The sequence below is a fragment of the Carettochelys insculpta genome, chromosome 3, assembly GCF_033958435.1.
Source record: "Carettochelys insculpta isolate YL-2023 chromosome 3, ASM3395843v1, whole genome shotgun sequence".
Classification (NCBI taxonomy): Eukaryota; Metazoa; Chordata; order Testudines; family Carettochelyidae; genus Carettochelys; species Carettochelys insculpta.
Window position 1 is genome coordinate 104,534,115 of NC_134139.1, and position 19,742 is coordinate 104,553,856.

Consider the following 19,742-nt stretch of genomic DNA (forward strand, 5'->3'; position numbering starts at 1 on the left):
TTCAGCACCTGAAAGGCAACAAAAATAACTGCTGCCCTGTAAACCGGTGGGGCAGCTTGTCCGAATTTGAAGATGCATCATGCAGAAAGACACTACTTTGAAATTAGCTACATGGGCTATAAAGGTCAAGCTGAGCATCTAACACTGTGGGCCTTCACAACAGTACTTCTCTCTGTGCTCCCCCTCTCCTTTGGATCATGCTGGCTCTTCCTGGATTAGAAGGACAAATCAGCAGGATTCAGTTGTAAGAATCCCCTCCCCCGCTTTGAAAACTAGGAGAGAAAAGTTTTAAAATACAGCTTGAAAAGGTTTTATTTTGGGATGGTGGGGAGGAAGTCAGGAGAGCTTCCTGGGAATAATAAGCAAAATTGAAAATAAAAATTAAATTCTCTGGTAGAGTCAAAAGTGAACCTTTATTTGCTTCTGTTGCTGCCTGAATGAAAGTTGGGACAAAGGCATTTGCTCGGAGCTGGCGTTCTTGTAAATAAATTGATTTGTAACCAAGGACAGATGAACTGGGTCTGAGGAAACAAGTTTTGGCTTGGATCTTTGAGAAGTTAGTTTTGGGCTCTGCACGTACTTTTAAAAATTGTAAGTTTCTCTCCCTTCCCCCCTCCCAAGTACCTGTTTGTATCCCTGTTCTTCACTCTTCCACACCTTATGAGTACAAGTAAGTTTGTAACTTATTCCTACAGTTGAATTTCTTACTCCATCTGTTCTTTCCCAAAACTGCATGACTCCACATACCTGATTCAACTTCTTTTCTGCTACAGAGCCCATATCTTTACTGATATTGGAATGGCCTCAGAAGCTCTGATATCCTCAGGTTACCTGGACACTTTCTGGATCTCTCATTGCATGCATCTCCATAATTCAGAGCCATACCCAACACTGTGATCTGATTTGAGGGATCTTTGACCTCCGTACTACCTGCAGTGTTCACCTTTTGCAACAGTTGATCTGGGCCAATAAGAGGTGGAGGCAGAAAATAGATAGTGATGATTCCAAAACTAAAACCTTAACCAGACTGCAGCAGCATTGCCAGCTTCCATAAGGGTCAGCATATCAGAGCTCTGACTTTCCCCCTCTTCCTAGTTCCCTCCTCCTTTGGAACTCACTCCAGGACCACCTTTTTCATCCCTTCCATTCCTCAGATCCTAGGAGTTCTGGAAAGCTGTTAAGCAGACAGGGCTTACAAGCTGAGTTCTGATAAGTGCTTTTTAATGAAAAATATAATCACTAGAGGATTAAGAGTTTAATCACTAAGCAGCTGTTGGAGATCCAGTCTGTTCGGATGAAGCTTGTCAATAAACTGTTGTTTCAAAGGTAACATTCAAAACGCCTATGCTATGCATCATGTACATGCCAAGCCCTACCGGAGTCTGAATACTGGAAGTTTGTTGTATTCTGTTTGAAAGCCAGAGGTGACTAAAGAAGTGCGAGTGAATATTTATTTTTTGTCATCTTTACGCATAAAAGAGAGAAGACAGAAAAAAGCCCTCATCATCTGGTTAAACGGAAGGTGGTCAGAAAGAAAAGAACAGGGAGGTTTGTTTTTGTTTTTGTTTTTTGTTTTTTTTAAAGCTATGCCCTTCATTATTCACAACAGCCCTAGATGAATAACTTTAATAAAAATAAGGTTACAGTGATTTTTTGACATCCTCTTTATAAGCCTCATCCGAAATCCAATTCAATGGGAAGCCTCCATTGGGATTACAAATTGGGCTCTGGTGACAAAATTAATATCCCTGTTACCTGGCAAAATTAATGTGGCTGTAACCTGCTGCTTAGTGTGAGCTGCATTTCCCCCTTTGTGCCCAAGGCACAGAGGCTGAGAGGCTGGGCAAGTGCTCAGATGGTGAGTCCAGATCTCTAAGCGCTTTAGCTCTGGAAATCCCCAATTTAATCCCTGGGGTCGGCCATGATGGCAGCTGTCACATCACTACTTGAGTATGTAGTTCCCTGGCCAACTGTAAGCCAGATGGAGAGCAGGGTTGACAGCCACCACAGGCCCTGGGGCAAGGCATGGGAGGGTCCTGCTCCACCAGTGGGGTCTTGGGCAGTCAGCCTGTAGTGCTGCTCAGACTGTGAGGCACCTCCCCCTACAGCTGCCAGAGCTGTGCAGAGCAGTGCTCTGGAGTCAATTCAAAGCAGTCCAGGGCTCTGCCTGATGCTGCTGTCACAGTAGCGGCAGCAATGGTTGGGAGCTCTGCAACCCTTTGAATTACTGGGCCCCTGTGCAATTGCTGCCTTTGCCTGCCTGCCCCCCGGCCACAGGTCTGGGTTGGAGAACGTTCATTTAGCCAAAAAATTTCATGCTCAAACTCTGGGTGGGAATAACAGTATTATGGCACACTCATGGTTGCGTGTGTGAGGAAAGCAGGCCATTAAATGCAGCGCGGTGATCTTTGGGTCATAGGCTGCAGCGCGGTGATCTTTGGGTCATAGGCTGTTCATAACAACTTTATTTTTAAAATTTGTTTTGCAAGACCGTTCCCAGTGGGAATTTAATTGGGGGAGGGGTTGCACTTACTGTTGAGAAGACGGAAGTCTATGAATGGGTAGGAACCACGGCGCTCAGCAAGAACCCCTGTCTGACCTCTCACCCGTGCATCTCCTGCAAAACACAATCCCCCCAGACATTAGAAAGGGTGTCCATCCTTTCTTATGTAATATTAACCAACACTGTTAATAGCATCATAATCCCAGCCAGGAAAGCCATGCTTCAAACACCATTTCACCTGGCTTTTCTGTAGAACCAGGTAGGACAGTACAGCTCAACCTTCTGATATGTTCAGGGTTTAGCAGAAAATATTTAGCACCCTACTGAACAGTTGCTCATCCGGTGAATCGACTCACCTCACTTTGGGAGCATAAATAGCTGGTATAGCTTCTTATTCCAGCTACACCATCAGACATATAATTGTTCTTTCAGTGCTGACAGGATGATAAGCATTGTACATGACTCAAGCAGGGAGCGTCATGCCTTAAAGATCTTGTAGACTAACCCACATGGACACAAAGAGACAGATAGTGCCACCTTTATTAATATTACCAACCACCCATGGCATGTTCAAAAATTATTCCTCAGCCTCCCAAATACAATGAAACTGGTTTAAAAATCATATTAGAAAAATATTCTTTTAATTTTGCTTTGTGCTTTTGAGCACACTCAGGCGATGTTTTCAAGCTTTGCTGTGCAACAAAGAAAGTTAGAAATTGTGAAAAAAAAAGCAAGTTGTAGTTCTCAGAAAGATAGCATGGCTGCAGGAGCAGAGGCTTTAAGAAAAAAAAAACTAAACTAAACCCCACAAGTAACAGAGAGGAAGCCGTGCTAGTCTATACACTATCAAAACAAAAAGCAGTCAAGTAGCACTTTAAAGACTAGCAAAATGCTTTATTAGGTGAGCTTTTGTGGGACAGACCCACTTCTTCAGACCATAGCTGATCTGGCTATGGTCTGAAGAAGTGGGTCTGTCCCACGAAAGCTCACCTAATAAACCATTTTGCTAGGCTTTAAAGTGCTACTTGACTGCTTTTTGTGTTAAACCCCACAAGGTTTGGAATAAGATTTTGAGACTGGGCTACACTGCCCACATTGACAAGTACTTTATCATTGCCTCAAGTTACACCATTGAACTCAATGAGAGTAGTTTGAGAGCAAAGTACTGCTGAGGTTGGGAAGGAGTGGCCATAACAGACTCAGACTACAGCAGCCTCCCTCTGAGTTTTTATTTTTCTGTGAAGACTCCTGAGGACAGTGAGGTAATTCTAAAAAGAATTGGTCAGCCTGCTCTTATGTAACTGTACCCCCAATAACAACTGTCTGTAACAGAGCACTACGAAACAAAAGCGAAATCTAGAATATCAAAAAAACACATCTGAGGGCTTGATAACAAACATGATGACTTCCTAGATGAGGGCTCTGCAACCACAATAGCAGAAAGAGCCATTTTATTTTGAATTAGGTAAAAACTCAATACTGCAAGAGCTGCCGTGCATGTGAGTATGAGATGGTCCTTAATAAATAACGGCAAACCATGCTTTCTGTAACCCCTATTTTAAGGACAGAGCACACGCAATGATTTGTAATGTGATACAGGTTTACTGTACATGACAACAGATTATTGAAAATAATCAGGTGTGTTTTTTTTAACTTTGCAATTATAACTTCAAGAGCCACAAAGAACTCCTTAAAGCACCGCGTGCGGTTCCAGAGCCACAGGTCGCAGACCCCTGACCTATACCAACAATGGCATGAGTCTTTTGTGTTTGACTGAGCCCAAGAAGCTGATGTCACCCCCTCCTCCCTCCACCGCAACAAGAATTCCAAGTCACGCTGCAGCCACTCTTGGTTAGAAAAAAGGCAGTAGGAAATATTTGAAATCATTATTTTTCAAGGAATATTGAGGGAGGGCGATTGTTTGAGGAGTCAAAAATGAGCTCATCTGGAACTAGCTCCTGATTCTGTTCCAACTGCCACTGAGTGACTTACCATGTCTTTTTGAGAACATGACAGTGGTCTAACTCTGGCATAGGCTGATTTCCAACTTTTTTTTTTTTTAAATCGCCGAGAAAACACAGCCTTCTTGACCCTTTTAATTAAGTATAAATGCATTCAGTGGAAGGGCTGATGAGTGGCGAGAAGTCTATCATTAAAGCCAGATGTAGTCAGCAGACATACATCCCAGCATATAAAATTAGCTCCCTGGGAGTAAGCATTGTTTACTGCACACTGCCAGTTCGTGGTTGTAGTTGTTTGTTTTTAAATCTATGTGAGGCCTATCACCAGCTCACTGCACCTCTACATCTAGCAGCACCTGCTAAGTTGGTGATCAAATTGTGTGTAGTGATGTGTCTGCCTGATGGAGATTTTGAACGTGCGGCAGCTGGAGGGAAATTGATTGGTCGGTGCGTGTACAGATTTCGCATTGCTGCCTCTGCCCCGACTGTTCTCTAATCCGGACTGCAAGCAAACTTGATTTCCACATGGAGAAAGAGCAGTGTTGTTACAAAACACATTTGTTAGCTCTCTGGTGCAAGCTTCCAGCTATTTGCTTTCAAGTTTAAAATAAAGCCAAGCATTTGCTCTTCAATGGATACAATTAGTCACATTTCATTTCAATCACCTTTTTGTGGCAAAAGGAAGGAGTCCGTGAAAACAGGACAGGACATTTTGACAGCTGAGCGTGCGATCACTGCTCCATCTTCATTGTGTTCCAGAGTGAACCAACAAGGTGAGGGGAAATAAAAGTGTTGTTCCTTTTTCAGGCTGAAGACACAGCATAGCACGCTGGCCTGTCCTATGTTACAAACACATACCAGCTGCAGCTTTGTCAGACCCAGGGGCTGGAGGCAGTCACTAGGCCCTCTAGGGGAGACATTTCCTGAACGAATATTTTGCCCACTTGGCAGCTCACTTGTGACAATAGTAACAAAAGCCTGTGCTAGGTTACAGGGGTGAATGTGGTTTTATTGTAGAACGGTCAGTAAGGGTGGAGACACTGGCACCGCTGGAACATTAGCTGCATGACAAGAACCACAATCTGGTCGCAGTTCTGGGATCACGGTCTTTTCAAAGTGGAGAAAAGGGGAAAGAAAAAAATGCAGCCCCTGTTACTGAGATGCTCCTGTGAACACAGTAAAGAGGCAGGAGGAACAGCCCTTTCTCAAATGTTGCTGTGTGAAATGCTGCAGGACTAAACTTCACCATGTAGGCAGCTCCCGTTAGCAACGAGAACAGGTTGTAGCTGTGACACAGTGACAAGGCTGCTGCATGCAACAGCGGCTGGGATCTGCCATGGAATAATTTCGTCTCTTTAATACATGGCTCTAAATGATACTTTATGGACAACGACAATTCCCAGGCTGCTAAAAGTTGTGGCCCTGATGTAGCATTCCTATAACTGTCACCTAAGGCCTTCCCAGGCTTTATAATAAGATTTGATGAACACTACAGGTTTTGTACAGCCACCCATCACTGTAGCAGCTTGGCACCTTCTGTGGCACACAGAATGAATAATGAAGTCCTTAGTGGGCTTGGAGAAAGCTCTGGCTCTTCCACCTTTTGAGTTATACAAAGGGTTTGGGTTAACTGGAGAGGGGGAAGAAGGTTTATGGATGATTTGAATGTTACTAGAATGCTCATAAGCATTTCAGCACATGATGACTCCTGCATTGTACACAGTGTCTGCCCCCACTGCTAGTTCGCTGTCCAGTAGCACTTTTCATGCAAGGATCGCAGAGTGCTGTACAAAGGAGGGTAAGTGTTGTGTAACCCTGCAAGGAGTTTGCCAGCTCCTGGAATTCTGGACTGGAACCCTGCAACCTGCTCTGAACCCAAGGGGAACCAACTACCAGTGTTGGCTTTGGTTGGGTCAGAAAACAACCGGACCATCTCAAGTGTGGGTTGGGTAGGCTCTCATGACCTTCTTTTGCCCACTGGATCAGCCTGGAAGGATCTGCATGCTGTGCTTCTCCCACCCAGAGCTCTGGGTGTGCTGCAGAAAGAGTATGCTAAGGAGCCACGTTGCCTCTCTCTTTGCAGCATGCCCACAGTGTAGGAGGCAGTGGCAGAGGCATTGAGTGAGGTTTGTCAGAAAAGGACAAGTGAGTTCAGGTCAGGTCAGAAAAGAACTCAACTTCTTAGGCTCAGGTCTGGCTTTTGTCTGGGTCAAGTTTAACACTTAGAGCTGATTAGGAAGATATGCTGGAGAGGTTCTGTGGGATCCTACTGCAATGTTCTGAAACACTTATATGCCTAAAGAGTTCAGTGCATAACCAATGGGTCAAGCTGGATGGCTGCCTCAGGCTCTCCCACCTCTCCCACGAGCCGATCACCCTTGTCTGGGTTCACAACAGGTGTTCTAATGCACTGAAGTCCTTAGGCACACAAGAACTTCCACACATTGCACACCAATAGTGGCTACCCAAGCCTTCTGCCACCATTTCCCAGCATGCCTGGTGTCAGGGCGGTGGATAGAAGGGACACGAAATATCTGATGAACCTATGAGGCTTCTGCATGGGGTGATATGGCAAGCAGCTCACCAAGCCAAGAACGAGTTAGGTTGCTTGGCCCCTCTGGGGAGGGGCAGAGCCTGGGTGAGAAGCAGAGGTTCATTGCAGTCAGTGCTGGGTTTTGGAGAAGAGAGAAAGCTGAACAGCCCAATCTGGCAGTGTCTGAGGAGCAATGCACCCACAGAGAGAGTTTTTGGGAGATATGGGAGTTAGTGCATCGGTCAGGCAATTCCAGCCCTGCAGAGATCAGTATCTGGAGTGGCAGAGATCTGACCCAGCCTGGGCTATCAGGGGACAGCCAAGGCTTCCACAGAAGAAACCAGAGAGAACCTGGCCCCACCCAGGAACAAAGACACTGTAAAGGGACCTTCTCCTCTAAGGCAGCCAACATTCACAATCCTGCAGCATTTGTCTCCAGACTCCTCCCTAGCAGGTCAGTGCCTGGGTGGGAGCTGAAGGGTGGGCAGAGGTGTGAGTGGTGGGAGGTGGTAAGTAAGTGTGCATTAGTTAACACTATTTCCTTCCCCAAGCACTGTTTTACTGCCATTCACATTTGTTATTTTCAAGTATGTCACTTCTCTGCTGGGCTTTATATCACAGGTGCTAACTTTTACTGCCCCCCGTGAGTGCTCCACCTCAATCCACCCCTTCCTCCCAGGTCCCACCCCTGCCTTGTCTCTTCCTGCCCCTGCTCTGCCCACTCCTCCCGAGGCTCTCCTGCTGCCACACCCTGCCCCGAGTGCCTCCCACCAGTTCCCAAAGAGCCGTGGCTGGTGGGTGCTGAGCAACCTGTTTTTTTTTTTCCTCTGGGTACTTGAGCCCTGGAGCAGCCCAGAGCTGCCGTCTATGCTTTGTACTGATGTCTTTATTACTTCTTGCATACCTGGGTTTTATACTCCTTTTCAGCAGTGGTAGCATTATTTGTTTTCCTAAAGGACAGCACTCCTTGCATCTCAGACCAGGGAGGCATCACATTGACACCGCAAAAGGGAACCCGGGATCTGGCCCCTGCGAGAAGAGTGGAGAAGCCACTCCAAATACCAGGCATGATGCTTGAGTCACATCTAGGAGGAAGGACTGCAACTGCAAGCCCTACTTCATAGCAGGGAAATGGAGGCAGCAGAGGTAGTGACTTGCAGGATAGAGCACAGCCAATCAGTGTCAGAGCTAGGAGACCAGATCTCATTTCAGTGGGACAGCCAGTGGACTATGCTGTCTCCAAGCAGACAGTAAAACAACACTGCACTCCAGGGACATTAGCAATAACAATAATCAAACAATCTTTGTCATTTTAATAAAAATGTTCATTTTTTGGCTTTGTACACTTTTAAATAAAAAGAAAACTGAATATTTCCCGTGGAAACTGTAGTGTTGCAGAAAAAAAAAAACCCTTTTCATAAAATTTAAGTTTGAATACAATTTTTCAATGAGGTCTACTTTCCAGCACAAATGCAGTTATATGAACCTCAATTACTCAAAACGCAGTCACATCTCCACATGCCTGTGCTTTACGCTAAAAAGTCACAGTTTTTGAAACCTCAATGAGCTAGATATTGTCCGTTGGGTTATTCAACTGTTTGAGGCTGCAATGTATTGCAGTAATAGTCTCGCTTTTCTTTTATAATTAACATTTCCCTGATGGTCACCATATGCACACACAGAGAACGTGTGTTTATACAGTATGCTTCCATTATTCTCATACAACTCATAGTTAAAAAGTCAACAAGAAGTCCTGCGCCACCTTATAGACAATATATTTTGGAGCATAAGCCTCTGTGGCAAAGACCTCCTCTGTCAACATTAAAAAGTCAGCATTTACCGCACAGTGCTATTTAAGCGCTTGTTTTCCTCTATACTTAGCGATGGAAATCTAAGGCAGTCGAGAGTACCATCCTGTTGTACGGTAAGTTGTGAGGGCTTTCTCTGAGAGAATATAAATTCATATATGAATGGCTATAAAATACAAGTGTATGCTGAAAGGAAAGGGGTGAACAGTAACAGGGCTGACTGAGCACGAAGGCTTGTCCAATCTCCTTTTTCACATGGAGATATGGAGGAACCAGACACTGGCAACTGTGAACAAGAGCCATCAACATGTTTCAGCCAATAGCTTTTGTGGGTAAATTGAAAAAGCTATAAACTTCAATCACTGTCCTCACAGGAGCCTAACAAAACAGTATTGAACAAGCAGCAGCCAGGGAGCCTTGGGAAAACGGTTCCAGGGACACCAGAAAGCCTTGTATACAAAACCTATTACCATCGTTAGTAAACAGCAGACCAGCAATCATCCTTGAGAATCTTTGTCTCTAATGGAAGTAGCTGGTGCAATTCCACCAATAATGTCCTTCAGTTATGGCACTGCCAAGGGCTTAAAGAATTTAACAGAGATTTATTAGCTGCAGAGCTGAGTAGGCCCACAAGCAAGAACTGGATATGACAGATTGGGTGGTAGGGAGAAGGAAGAGGAGTGAGGATGAGATCCAGAGGCAATACGCTGGTGAGAAGTTCTATGCTCTCCCATCTTCAGCTTTCTTAATTAGTAAGCAGATGGACAGTGTTGGGATTTGGCCTTTTCTCCTACACCCAGCCTGGAATCTCCACCTATTATATCATCTTCCGGCTGGGACAATTAAAGCTTCACCTTTTTTCCAGTGGCTGCAAGATGCTTGACCTGTCTCTCCTCCCCTTGCAGAGAGCAACCTACTGTATGAGGGGAGAGCAGGTGTGTGTGTTCACACGTCTTTACTTCTGCCTCTCTTTTGTGCAGTCCTTGGTATTTTATACTTCCAGTTCCCACCTTGCAGCAGCTCAGAGGCTGCCTAAGGAGCAGCCTTGTGAAACTTGAACGTTTCACTGCTGCTCATAAAATCCTGAACAGCAGCACTGTGACTGGCCTGAGCCTTATCACTCTGCTGACACTCAGCAAAGCTATGAACAGTATTGTCACAGAGGCTATAGAACTCTTTAGATTTGACAGGACTTTGCACTGGTTTACAGTCTGTTCACATTCTGAAGGATTTCGTTGCAACACTAAGACCTAGGAAGTTCCCACCTCAGGAAGCAGTATGCAATCAGATGCATTAGGTGGATTTTATGCCTGCCTCGAAGCACCCAGTCAGGCTACTGTTGTAGACAGGATGCTAAACAAGGTGACCTGGCTCATTATGGTAATACTTGTGGTAGCAAAAATATAGAAGCTATTTAACATTAGAAGATGGGCAGTCTGTCACCACAGACATATAGTATCACTAGCATCACTGCTGTTGTAATCCACGAGAACCGGAGGAAAAGACACAAAATTTATAAACTTTCTCAGACATTTTAATCTAGCAAAAATGTCCAGCCCAAAAAAATGTCTAAATGTCAAAAGCTGTAATAATAGTAGTAATAATAGTTACACTGTACTCTTAGCAACATGTAGTAGGTTGTGTTACCGTGGTAACTTTGCAGACAATGTCTTCCCGCCATAGCAAAAAAAAAATAAAAAAATCTAAATTGCACTATTAAGAGAAGCCCTTTATTAATTAGTTAAATATTGCTACTTGGCATATCTTCACTTACCTTTTATGAAGCCCACTGATGAAACAAATAATGTGCATAGTTAATAAAAATGCATCGCACTTACATAGACCGACACATTTTTTCAAAATGATGCAATAATCAGCTCACAAAACATTCACGCTAGGTGGTTAAATATAATTGTCCCCTGACGATTTACTTGACCTGTCCAGATACAATTTTTGAATTTCCTTTGCTATTACAAACTCTATATATGTTTATGTCCTGTTGCATCATACTTGTGTTAAGGACTGAAGGGATTGGTGCTTAAGTGTCTGCTTCTGAAGCAGGTCATTTTTAAGGACCATCAACAATTGAATAAGCCTTATGCCACAGCAGTTCTCTAACACCTGGTATGCTTTTTAATGAGATTGCCAGAGCCAGCATTAGAACATAAGAACAGCCATAGTGGGTCAGACCAAAGGTCCATCCAGCCCAGGATCCTGTCTGCTGACAGTGGCCAGTGTCAGGTGCCCCAGAGGGGGTGGACCAAAGACAATGATCAAGCGATTTGTCTCCTGCCATCCACCTCCAGCCTCTGCCAATCAGAGGCCAGGGACACCATTCCTACCCTTGGCTAATAGCCTTTTATGGACCTAACCTCCATGAATTTATCTAGCGCTTTCTTAAATTCATTAGACTTCCTGGGGCCTGGGGCAGATGCCTAAGCCCAAAAGCTTGAGCCTGGAGCAGCAAGACTTTGCCTCCCCACCCCTAAGCTAGGGTGGTGGGGTTTGGGCTACACACTCCTTCCACCATTGTGTGGTAATCTTTGTTGTCCAAAGGGGATCCTATTGCAATGAAGTGTGAGGACCTCAGACCCATGCAGTGGCTGCAACATAGGTAAACCGGATTTTCTGCACAGGTATTGACAGTGACAGAAAGAAAGACAAAGAGAGGAGGGACAAGGAACAAGTTTGTTAGTGGTGGCTTTTAAAAACACAGAGACAAGGAGGGTCAAAACCGAAAGGAAGGTTGGGACAGGAGGGAGAGGATACTCCGTGAGTGGAAGAGACACTTGAGTTGGAGGAGTGAGGGTCTGGAGATCTGACAGGACACAGACCAAATCCTCCAAAAACACTCAAGAGCTTTGGTGAAACTGAGAAAGGAGTTACATACAGACAGGCCTGCTGCCAGGGGCAGGCAAAGGGGGCAGTTCCCCCACGTCTGGCATTTCAAAGGGGCCTGGAGCTCCAGCCACTGCTGCAGTAGCAGAGGCAGTGGCTGGAACACCAGGCTGTCTTGAACGGCTGCGGAGCAGTGTGCAGCCACTCCATGCATGGTGTGTGTGGAGGGGCCCAGGGCTCACTGCCCTTAACCCTGTCTCCTTCTGGCCATTTGGCGGGGTGGGGTGGGGGAGCTGGGACCCCCTTCTACCTCACCCTCAGGCCCTTGGCAGCTGTGGGAACCGCTGCATACAGACATTTCATATTTTGCCTGGAGCTGTATATCTCTTGTGCTGTGTAAAGGGTGATGAGTTTAGCAATCCCTCTGCAAGGGCTGGGTCTTATTTGCTTCAACTGCTACGTGTCACTAAAAGGTTAAACTGTCAACCAGAGTACCCACAAGCTGGAGCTCTAGGGAGGATGTGCTTAATCTACCTGGGAGCTTTGTGGGGTTTAGGATGCTGGGATGTAGCACTCCATACCCCAGGAGTTGTCCCAGATGACTCTCTTTGCTCAGGAAGTATTCCTGAGACCAAAGAAAGAGACAGTGTCTGTATTCCACTCAGAGCCAGGGGAGCTTAAAAGCACACTTGTCTAACTTGTGGGGTCATACATAACAGACTGGTGAATATCTACCAAGGGAGAGCTATACCAGGCCTATGAGATCCCCATTTTGCGTAGGGGGGAAACCAAAGCACAGAGTGTGCAATTTCATTAGTCTAAGACCACAAGATCTATCAGTGGCAGAACCAGGGAGTAGAACTTAGGAGTTCTGGGTTCTGACCCTACTGTTGGTGCATTCAGCATCACTGGTTCTCTTACAAGCACCTAAAAGATGAATAAATTCCAACTTCACATGGGACCACTATGATCATCTAGTCCAGGGCTTCTCAACCCCACTCCTTTTTTTTTCGCTGGTGCCCCCTTTACAAGTATTTCAGGCTGTGAGACCCTCCCTCAAAAAAGTGATGACAAGGATGGGAATGGATCTCAGCAGCCCTGATCTGCAGTCTTGAATGTCAGCTACAAGAGCATCCATGCCCTCTTTGCCTCAGTGTTTTCTTTTCTCCCTTTCCCTTTCTTTTCCTACCTCATCCCTATTATCTCACTCTTTTCCTGCCATTGCCTTTCCTCTGCCCCTTTCCACTGCCTCTTGGTTCAGGTTCAGTCTCTCTCTCCTCATCTCTATTCTCTCAATCCTCTTCTGCAATTTCTTTGTAATCTGTGGGGTCCTTTCTCTCACACATCATGCCTACCTACTGAGGATGACACTTGCTGGGTGTGGAATACAGTGTTGTTCAGCAGCAGGACGCAGTACTGCTGGCCACATATTCCTTCCCCCTGTGCTGTGCGAGTAGTCACAGTAAGTGAAAGGAACCAGTACTGGGAACGTGGGCCTGGAAAGAACCTTTTGCATCAACAAATCCAGTCCCCTGTTCTGGTAGGGAAGCCACCCTAAGCCATTCTCCTATTCACAAAGTTAGCAGACTCCATCTTAAAACTTATGTTGTTTGGCCTACTGTGCCTGTGGGAAGGCTGTTCCAGAGCCTCACTCCCCTGATGGGGAAGGAGGAGGGAATATTGGCTGTTTTCTCAGAAGTCCCCTTGAGTTGTTTCTAATTGCTTGCAGGAGCTGGATGGGAAAGTTTAGTGCCCGCAGATCGGCTTATGAATGACACATCAGCTGATAAAAATGAAAACCATAGCAAATGTGTGACTCATTCCTGATGAGTGACACTTGATGGGTTTGAGATTGAGGGATTTCTTATTTTATCCAGACCACCTTGTTTGCTTATCATCTGCTGCAATAAATCCCCTTTTCTATTTGGAAGTTGTGTCATAGGGACGTGGCTTGGGAACTTGCCTCTTTATTGACTGAATCTGTTTCAGTTACGGAGCATACGAAAAAAAAAGCCCACTGTCACAAACCAATAACTGCTGAACAATGAATCTTGAAAATATTTTCCAAAAGCATCTGTTATTTAGTAGGTAATCCTAACCCTAATTGTTTTTAATGATACATAATGCAACATCTGGTGGAAAACTTTCTGAAACTAGTTTTTCACTGGAAAATGCCATATTGTCAAAGTTGAAATGTCTTGCTGAAACACGTCGATTTTGATGAAATTTCATTTGGAAAAAAACCCTCCAAAATATGACATTTTGAAAATGTTAAAACTTTTTTTTGCCATTACTGGATCAGAACGTTTCAATTTTTCATTTCAAAATGATTTCTGTTTTGACATTTTAAATTTGATTATAAATGAAAATATATGTGAAATAAAATAAGCCAAGACTGAAAAAAAATAGTTGATGCAAAACACTTTTTTCTTCAGGAAATTACAAAATTCTTTATTTTTTTTCTGTTTTGGAAAGAAAGCATTGTTTACATCAGAAATTTCTCACACAGTAGAAATCCCACTTCTTGCATAGCTTTAATTATTCCCTGTTTACTGCTTGAATATAATAGGATTGGGCACTTTAGAATGAAAGATATATCATTTATAGTGTCACATTTACAGGAAAATTTCAAACAAAACACCTTAAAAGAAGAATAAGAGCAAAAAACCCACATACCACAAAAAATCCATAATAAAACAATCTAAGCCCATCATAAAACGGGTCACTAAAGAACAATAAGAACCAATTTCTCAAAAAGGCCTTTTACTATAAAACTAAATTTTTGAGAACGTGTTTACATATGCAAAAATCCATTCCAAAGCAGGGAACTGCAGGAAAAATCAATTAATTAAAAAGTAAAAGGGAAAAGTTAAGAGCAAAACTACTTGATTTATGTCTAGAGAGGTTCTACTTGCACGATCAAATGTGTATACAATTATGAGTACTGTCGATACATTTAAGGAAAATCCTCTGAAAGTTTGGCCTTAATGGTACAATGCTCCCTCCCAATTAGCATTTCCTGTCTGTTCTCAGATACAGCAATATGCATGTAGCTATCTTTATGTCCACTTAAAAGAAAACTCAGTTCAGTATGGACATAGAAATGTTCTTTGTCAATGGCACCTCTGATTTTGCTTTAATTAAAAATAATAAAACCTCCATGACCATGTTTCTTCAACTGCCATGGCCCCCAGAGCAGATATTCCTGGCATGAAGGAGCTGAAGCACTTTCTATTTTGGTGCTTCAGAAGGAAAAACAAGGCAGGAGGTGGAAACAGTGTTTGAATGCTCTACTGCTTGACAACTTAGACTCCTTTTCTTCTTTACCACTTTTCTCAAGTAACATGTTGAATCTCTGGGCAAGGGACCTGCAAGCAGGAGGACTAACTAGGTCGAACTTGGCAAATACTCAACTCTCGTAGCAATTTCAGTCCCTAATCCTGATATCCTTGCTAAGGAAGTGAAAGTTTGGATACACTTATTTGTAGCTTTACTTGATGATGAAATGAAGTTCTTTATGACACTTCAGTATTTCCTGGTTTTCAAAGAGCAATTGCTGCCTCTTCCACAGCGTTTTGGTCCTTCCGCTTATCACAGACAAAATCAAGGCATACAGAACTCACCTCCTGTATATATAAGTCTACACACTTTGAAAAACAGTTGGAGCTCATCAGAATATTAAAAATACATTAACAGCTATGGCATTTTTTTGTTTTCTGAAAGCTGCATTTTTGGTAAATGAAAAATGTTCATAACCATTTCAATGACCATGTCAGCGATATTTTCAATAAATATTTCGATGAAAAGTGTCTCGACATTTTGTGAATATTTAGAACAGGTCAGAAGTGCTTCATATTTTTATGAATAAGACTTTTTTGACCAAAAATGTTATGGTCTGAATATTTGGACCAGCTCTAACTTTAACCACTCTTTTGCTAGTGAAAATGAGAGAAAAAATCTTTCTTGTGGTCAGGCTATTCTCAAAAGGCCTTGTCTAGTGCTTCTGAGCAGCTAGGACCGGCCACTGTTGCACAGAGGACACTAGATTAGATCGATCACTTGTCTTGACCCGCTCCTTGCCAATTCCTTTACCCAAATGCATTTAAAGAATCAGAAAAACGGTTCTTTTGGAAGCAATGAGTGAAAGTTCTTGCTGAATCTAGTTTATCCAAAGAGTTAGTCCATCCCTAATGCCAGTGCCCCAATAGCCATTGCTAGATATATTAATAAAATATACTCATGATTCTGCTACTATAGAAATATTTGCTATGTCAAAGTGCAGTGAAATTGTAGCTTATCTTCTCTTTTTATTACTTGCTCATGCTTGAGAGAAGAACATGAGCTGACTCAAAGGGAAATAATTAGCTAAATGTTTCACTAATTGGAGTAATGTTGAAAAACAAATACACTGCGATACTGCAGTTGGCAAAGATGCCCATTTCCCTAGAACTTTGTCCTGCGTTGCCTTTCAGCTGAGACGGCATTCAGAACACCCCTATGCCAAGTAGCAGCAGGAACAGCTGCCTTCAGGTCAGGCTTCCCAAGCAGATGTGTTGGCAACAGTGGTGTAGCTGAGCCCATTAGGTGCTTAAGTGTCTGCCAGGTGGTCTCTGGTTGGCTTGTTCTCCTGAATATCAATTTCCTTCTCATCCTCTTATTCCAGATATGGTTCAAAATGGATGTGTAAAAAGAAAGGAATGAACAAGATGTGTACGAAGTGTTAAACATAGCTCATCATCTCTCCCAGCTGTAACTCATGTCCTTTGGAACAACCCTTCTCCCCACACTTGCCTTACGAGCATCCCTTACCATGGTACATCTAATCTGGATCTTGGTTGCACCATCTCAGCATAATTATGAATAAGGAGAAAGTGTGGGGTCATAGTTTCAAGAGGGAATTTAGCAAGCTGTTCTTCTGTTTCCTCCTCTGTTGATTAATATTCAGACCATGGCATACATGAAGGGGACGTCCTCTGTGATCCCCTGAGAACAAGGACTGTTATTATCCTTAGGCTTGGCATAGGGTCCACAAAAGGATGAGCTCAAGGAAAGCAAAGCTTCCTTGCTCCTGGCTCACCAACCTCATGACCTTGCAGAAGCAGGGCTTGCCTGGCTTTCAGACTGCAAACTGCTTTGGATAGGACATTTTTTGTGTTTACATGTCTATTAAGTGCTATGGGAACTACATAAATAAGAGTCAAAAATGAAAACCAGGGGTCTAAAGTTGGGTCACATAATCCTTAGTTAGGCACCCAAACAAAAGTAATCTTATTTTTTTCAAGATATGCTGAATAATCACAAGTCTCATGGACTTCATATGCTCAGCTGCCCTGCTGTGAATCAATTTGGTATGATCCCCTTTAGAGTTTGGTGGAATTTTTCAGCTGATTTTTTTTTCCTGGGACAATACAGAATTGGAGAATTTGCATTTGTTTTGCAGAGTTCTTTTGTCTGAAGCAGGAGGGGAAAAATCATGAAGAAAAAATCAAAATGTTATGTTCTGATATTTTCAAAATTAATGATTTGATTTTTTTGGTTTCAAATATCTTTTTGCCTTGGAACTTCCTTCAAATGCATTTTTAAACAATGAAAATAAAACATTAAAATCCACTCAAAATAAAGACAAAATGGTTAATTTTTCATTGAATGAAAGGAAAATTTTGTTTGACTCAAAATGCAATGTTTTTCCAATTTTTGATTTGCTGAAAATTTTGAAAAAAAAAAGACATTTTCAGTTCAACCCAAAGAGATTTTTTTTTTACCTTGATATTGCCAGGAAACAAAACCGAAAATATACATTTTCCACCCAGCTCTAATCACAGTGAACTTGCTAAAAAGTGTCTTCCTCCTACCCCAGGTATTATACATAATCTAAGTGCTGTCTCTGCGGAGCTTAATATGGGTGTCAGTATCAGAAAGTATCCTGTGCACTATCACAAACAAAAGAAGGTGGGATTGGCATTGACAGAGGAAAGGGGAAGTGCTTAAAGGAGAGAAAGGCAGGAGTAGGGTGAGGAAAGCTGGATAAGGACAGAGTCAGAGTTTCCCTGGAACAGAGGAAGAAGGGTTGGTGTCTTTGGAGCAATAAGATACGAGAGAGAGAGAGAAAGCATACAGAAATAATGAGTGTCCACTTGCTACAGAACTGTAAATGGACAGTACATGTTGAACCTCTCTAATCCAGCACCCTCAGGATCTGACCGATACTGAAAGAAAGAATTTGCTGGATCACAGAAGGTCAATACCATCTAGCAGCGTAACTAACACTTCCACTGCTTACTGGGCTCTTAGAAGAGACATTTCGGGGTAAATTGCAGCTAAATAACACCACAGAACACTGAGAGCCAGGACTGGTGGCCGGTGTGTGGTGCAGGCTCTGAAAGGAAGTTTGGATTTGGGGTGTGGGCTCTGGGCTGGGGCAGAGGGCTGCAGTGCAGGAGAGGGTGCAGGGTGCAAACTCTGTGGGAAGTTGAGTTTAGAATGTGGGCTCTGGGCTCAAGAGCAGGTGAGTAGTGCAGGCTCTGGCTGGGCAATGCTTACCTTGAGTGGCTCCTTAAAGCCACCAGCATATCCTTCTGGCAGCAACTCCTTGACAGGGGAGAGGTGAGGGGGGAAGGGAGGGAGTCTGTGTGCACTGCCCCTGCTCACAGGCACAGCTCCCATTAACTCCCATTGGTCGCTGCTCCTGGCCAATGGGAACTGAGGAGTCAGTGCTTGGGCAGCGCGCAGAGATCCTCTTTCCCCCTCCAGGGATTGTGCAGATGGACTGCCACCTTCCAGGAGTGGCACAAGGCCAGGGGAGGAAGGAAGACAGCCTTTGCCCTGCTGCACTGCCAGATTTTTAGCTTCCAAGAATCTCCCAGATTGGCTGTGGGAGGCTTCAGGAAATAGAACCCCATTCTGGGAGGCTGCCAAGCAAATCTGGAGAGGGTTAGCAACCCTGCTACTTGACTTTATAATTGCAGATAGATGTGAATTAGAGCTCTAAAACCAAATATCACAACTGGGAGGAAACCCAGATCAGAATTCTGCAGTTTAGGCCTTTTTCTGGTATTAAATTGTCAACACTCAGACACTCTTCCAGTGTCAAGAATGCTATTGAAACTAGAGAGAGAGAGAAAGAGAGATACACACCTCTTAATCTTAAGGGGCAGAGCTTTACAGAGACAGCACAATTATCGTTGGCAGTTTCAGTCTGAACTTCACCTCCCTCTAAAACCTGGGGGGGTGATGTTTGCAGACCTCCAGGAAAAAGAGGCAAATTAACATCTGATGTTTTCAGTGTAACAAATTAGAAAAAAATGTTGAGGGGAGGGTGGTGCAGGGAAAAAAAAACCAAAAAGCACACCCTGAAACCTACTTTTTATACGTCCTACAAGAACAATAGAGGACACAAACATTTTTTAAAATTTTGTTTTGCCTCTACAACTTACCTTTATTATAGCTGCTTACAGCAGCCAAAAAACGTTCTCATTTAGCTGTTCATTAAATAGCCCCTTATCTGTGTGATCCAATTTCCCAGTTCCCTCCTCAAATAATGTTTTAAAGCAGAAAGAGCGAGACTGGATTTCAATCTTTGTTTTTCACAACCCTCTGTAAATTCCAAAAGAGAATAGCTCCAGGACAGGCTTTTTTCATGTGTGTGTGAAGACAGGACATAAAAAGCATTTCCTGACTCATCATACCCTTGTGAAATCCATACCAAGCAGAGAACTTTTTACTTTGTTTTTTCTTTGAGAATTTCAAGCCATAATAAAGAAAAGCTGTGGGGTTACTGTTTTGAAGAAAAAGACAAGTTAGCTAGGATAAATCCTCAGTACCTTTAAGCAATAATCAACAAGTGGTTGCTGTTTTTCTAGTGACTTCCTTAACCCTCCTCTAGCATCTCGAACAATTACTAGTGAGATTTCTATGAGCATGCTAAAAATGAGCTGTAATGGTGCGACTTCAAATATTTCTGTATGGTAATTTGGGATGAATTTTGGTTAGACCAACCTGCTGCATTTACAATTATTAAGTAGAGATGTATGACATTCAAGAGGGTATGAGCAGACATTAGTGGGGAATGGTTCTCCTGGTCCATGAAAATTTGCAAGATT

The 19,742-nt window shown here is 43.4% G+C and overlaps 1 protein-coding gene across 3 annotated transcripts in view; it reads right to left on the reverse strand.

The window, feature by feature from the left end:
• Positions 1-19,742, reverse strand: part of PDE7B (phosphodiesterase 7B) — a 296,173-nt gene that overhangs the window by 63,388 nt on the left and 213,043 nt on the right. For all 3 annotated transcript variants that reach the window (XM_074990509.1, XM_074990510.1, XM_074990507.1), the window contains one exon: positions 2,534-2,617. In XM_074990509.1, the coding sequence (XP_074846610.1) occupies positions 2,534-2,617 (84 nt within the window). The remainder of the gene's footprint in view (positions 1-2,533; positions 2,618-19,742) is intronic.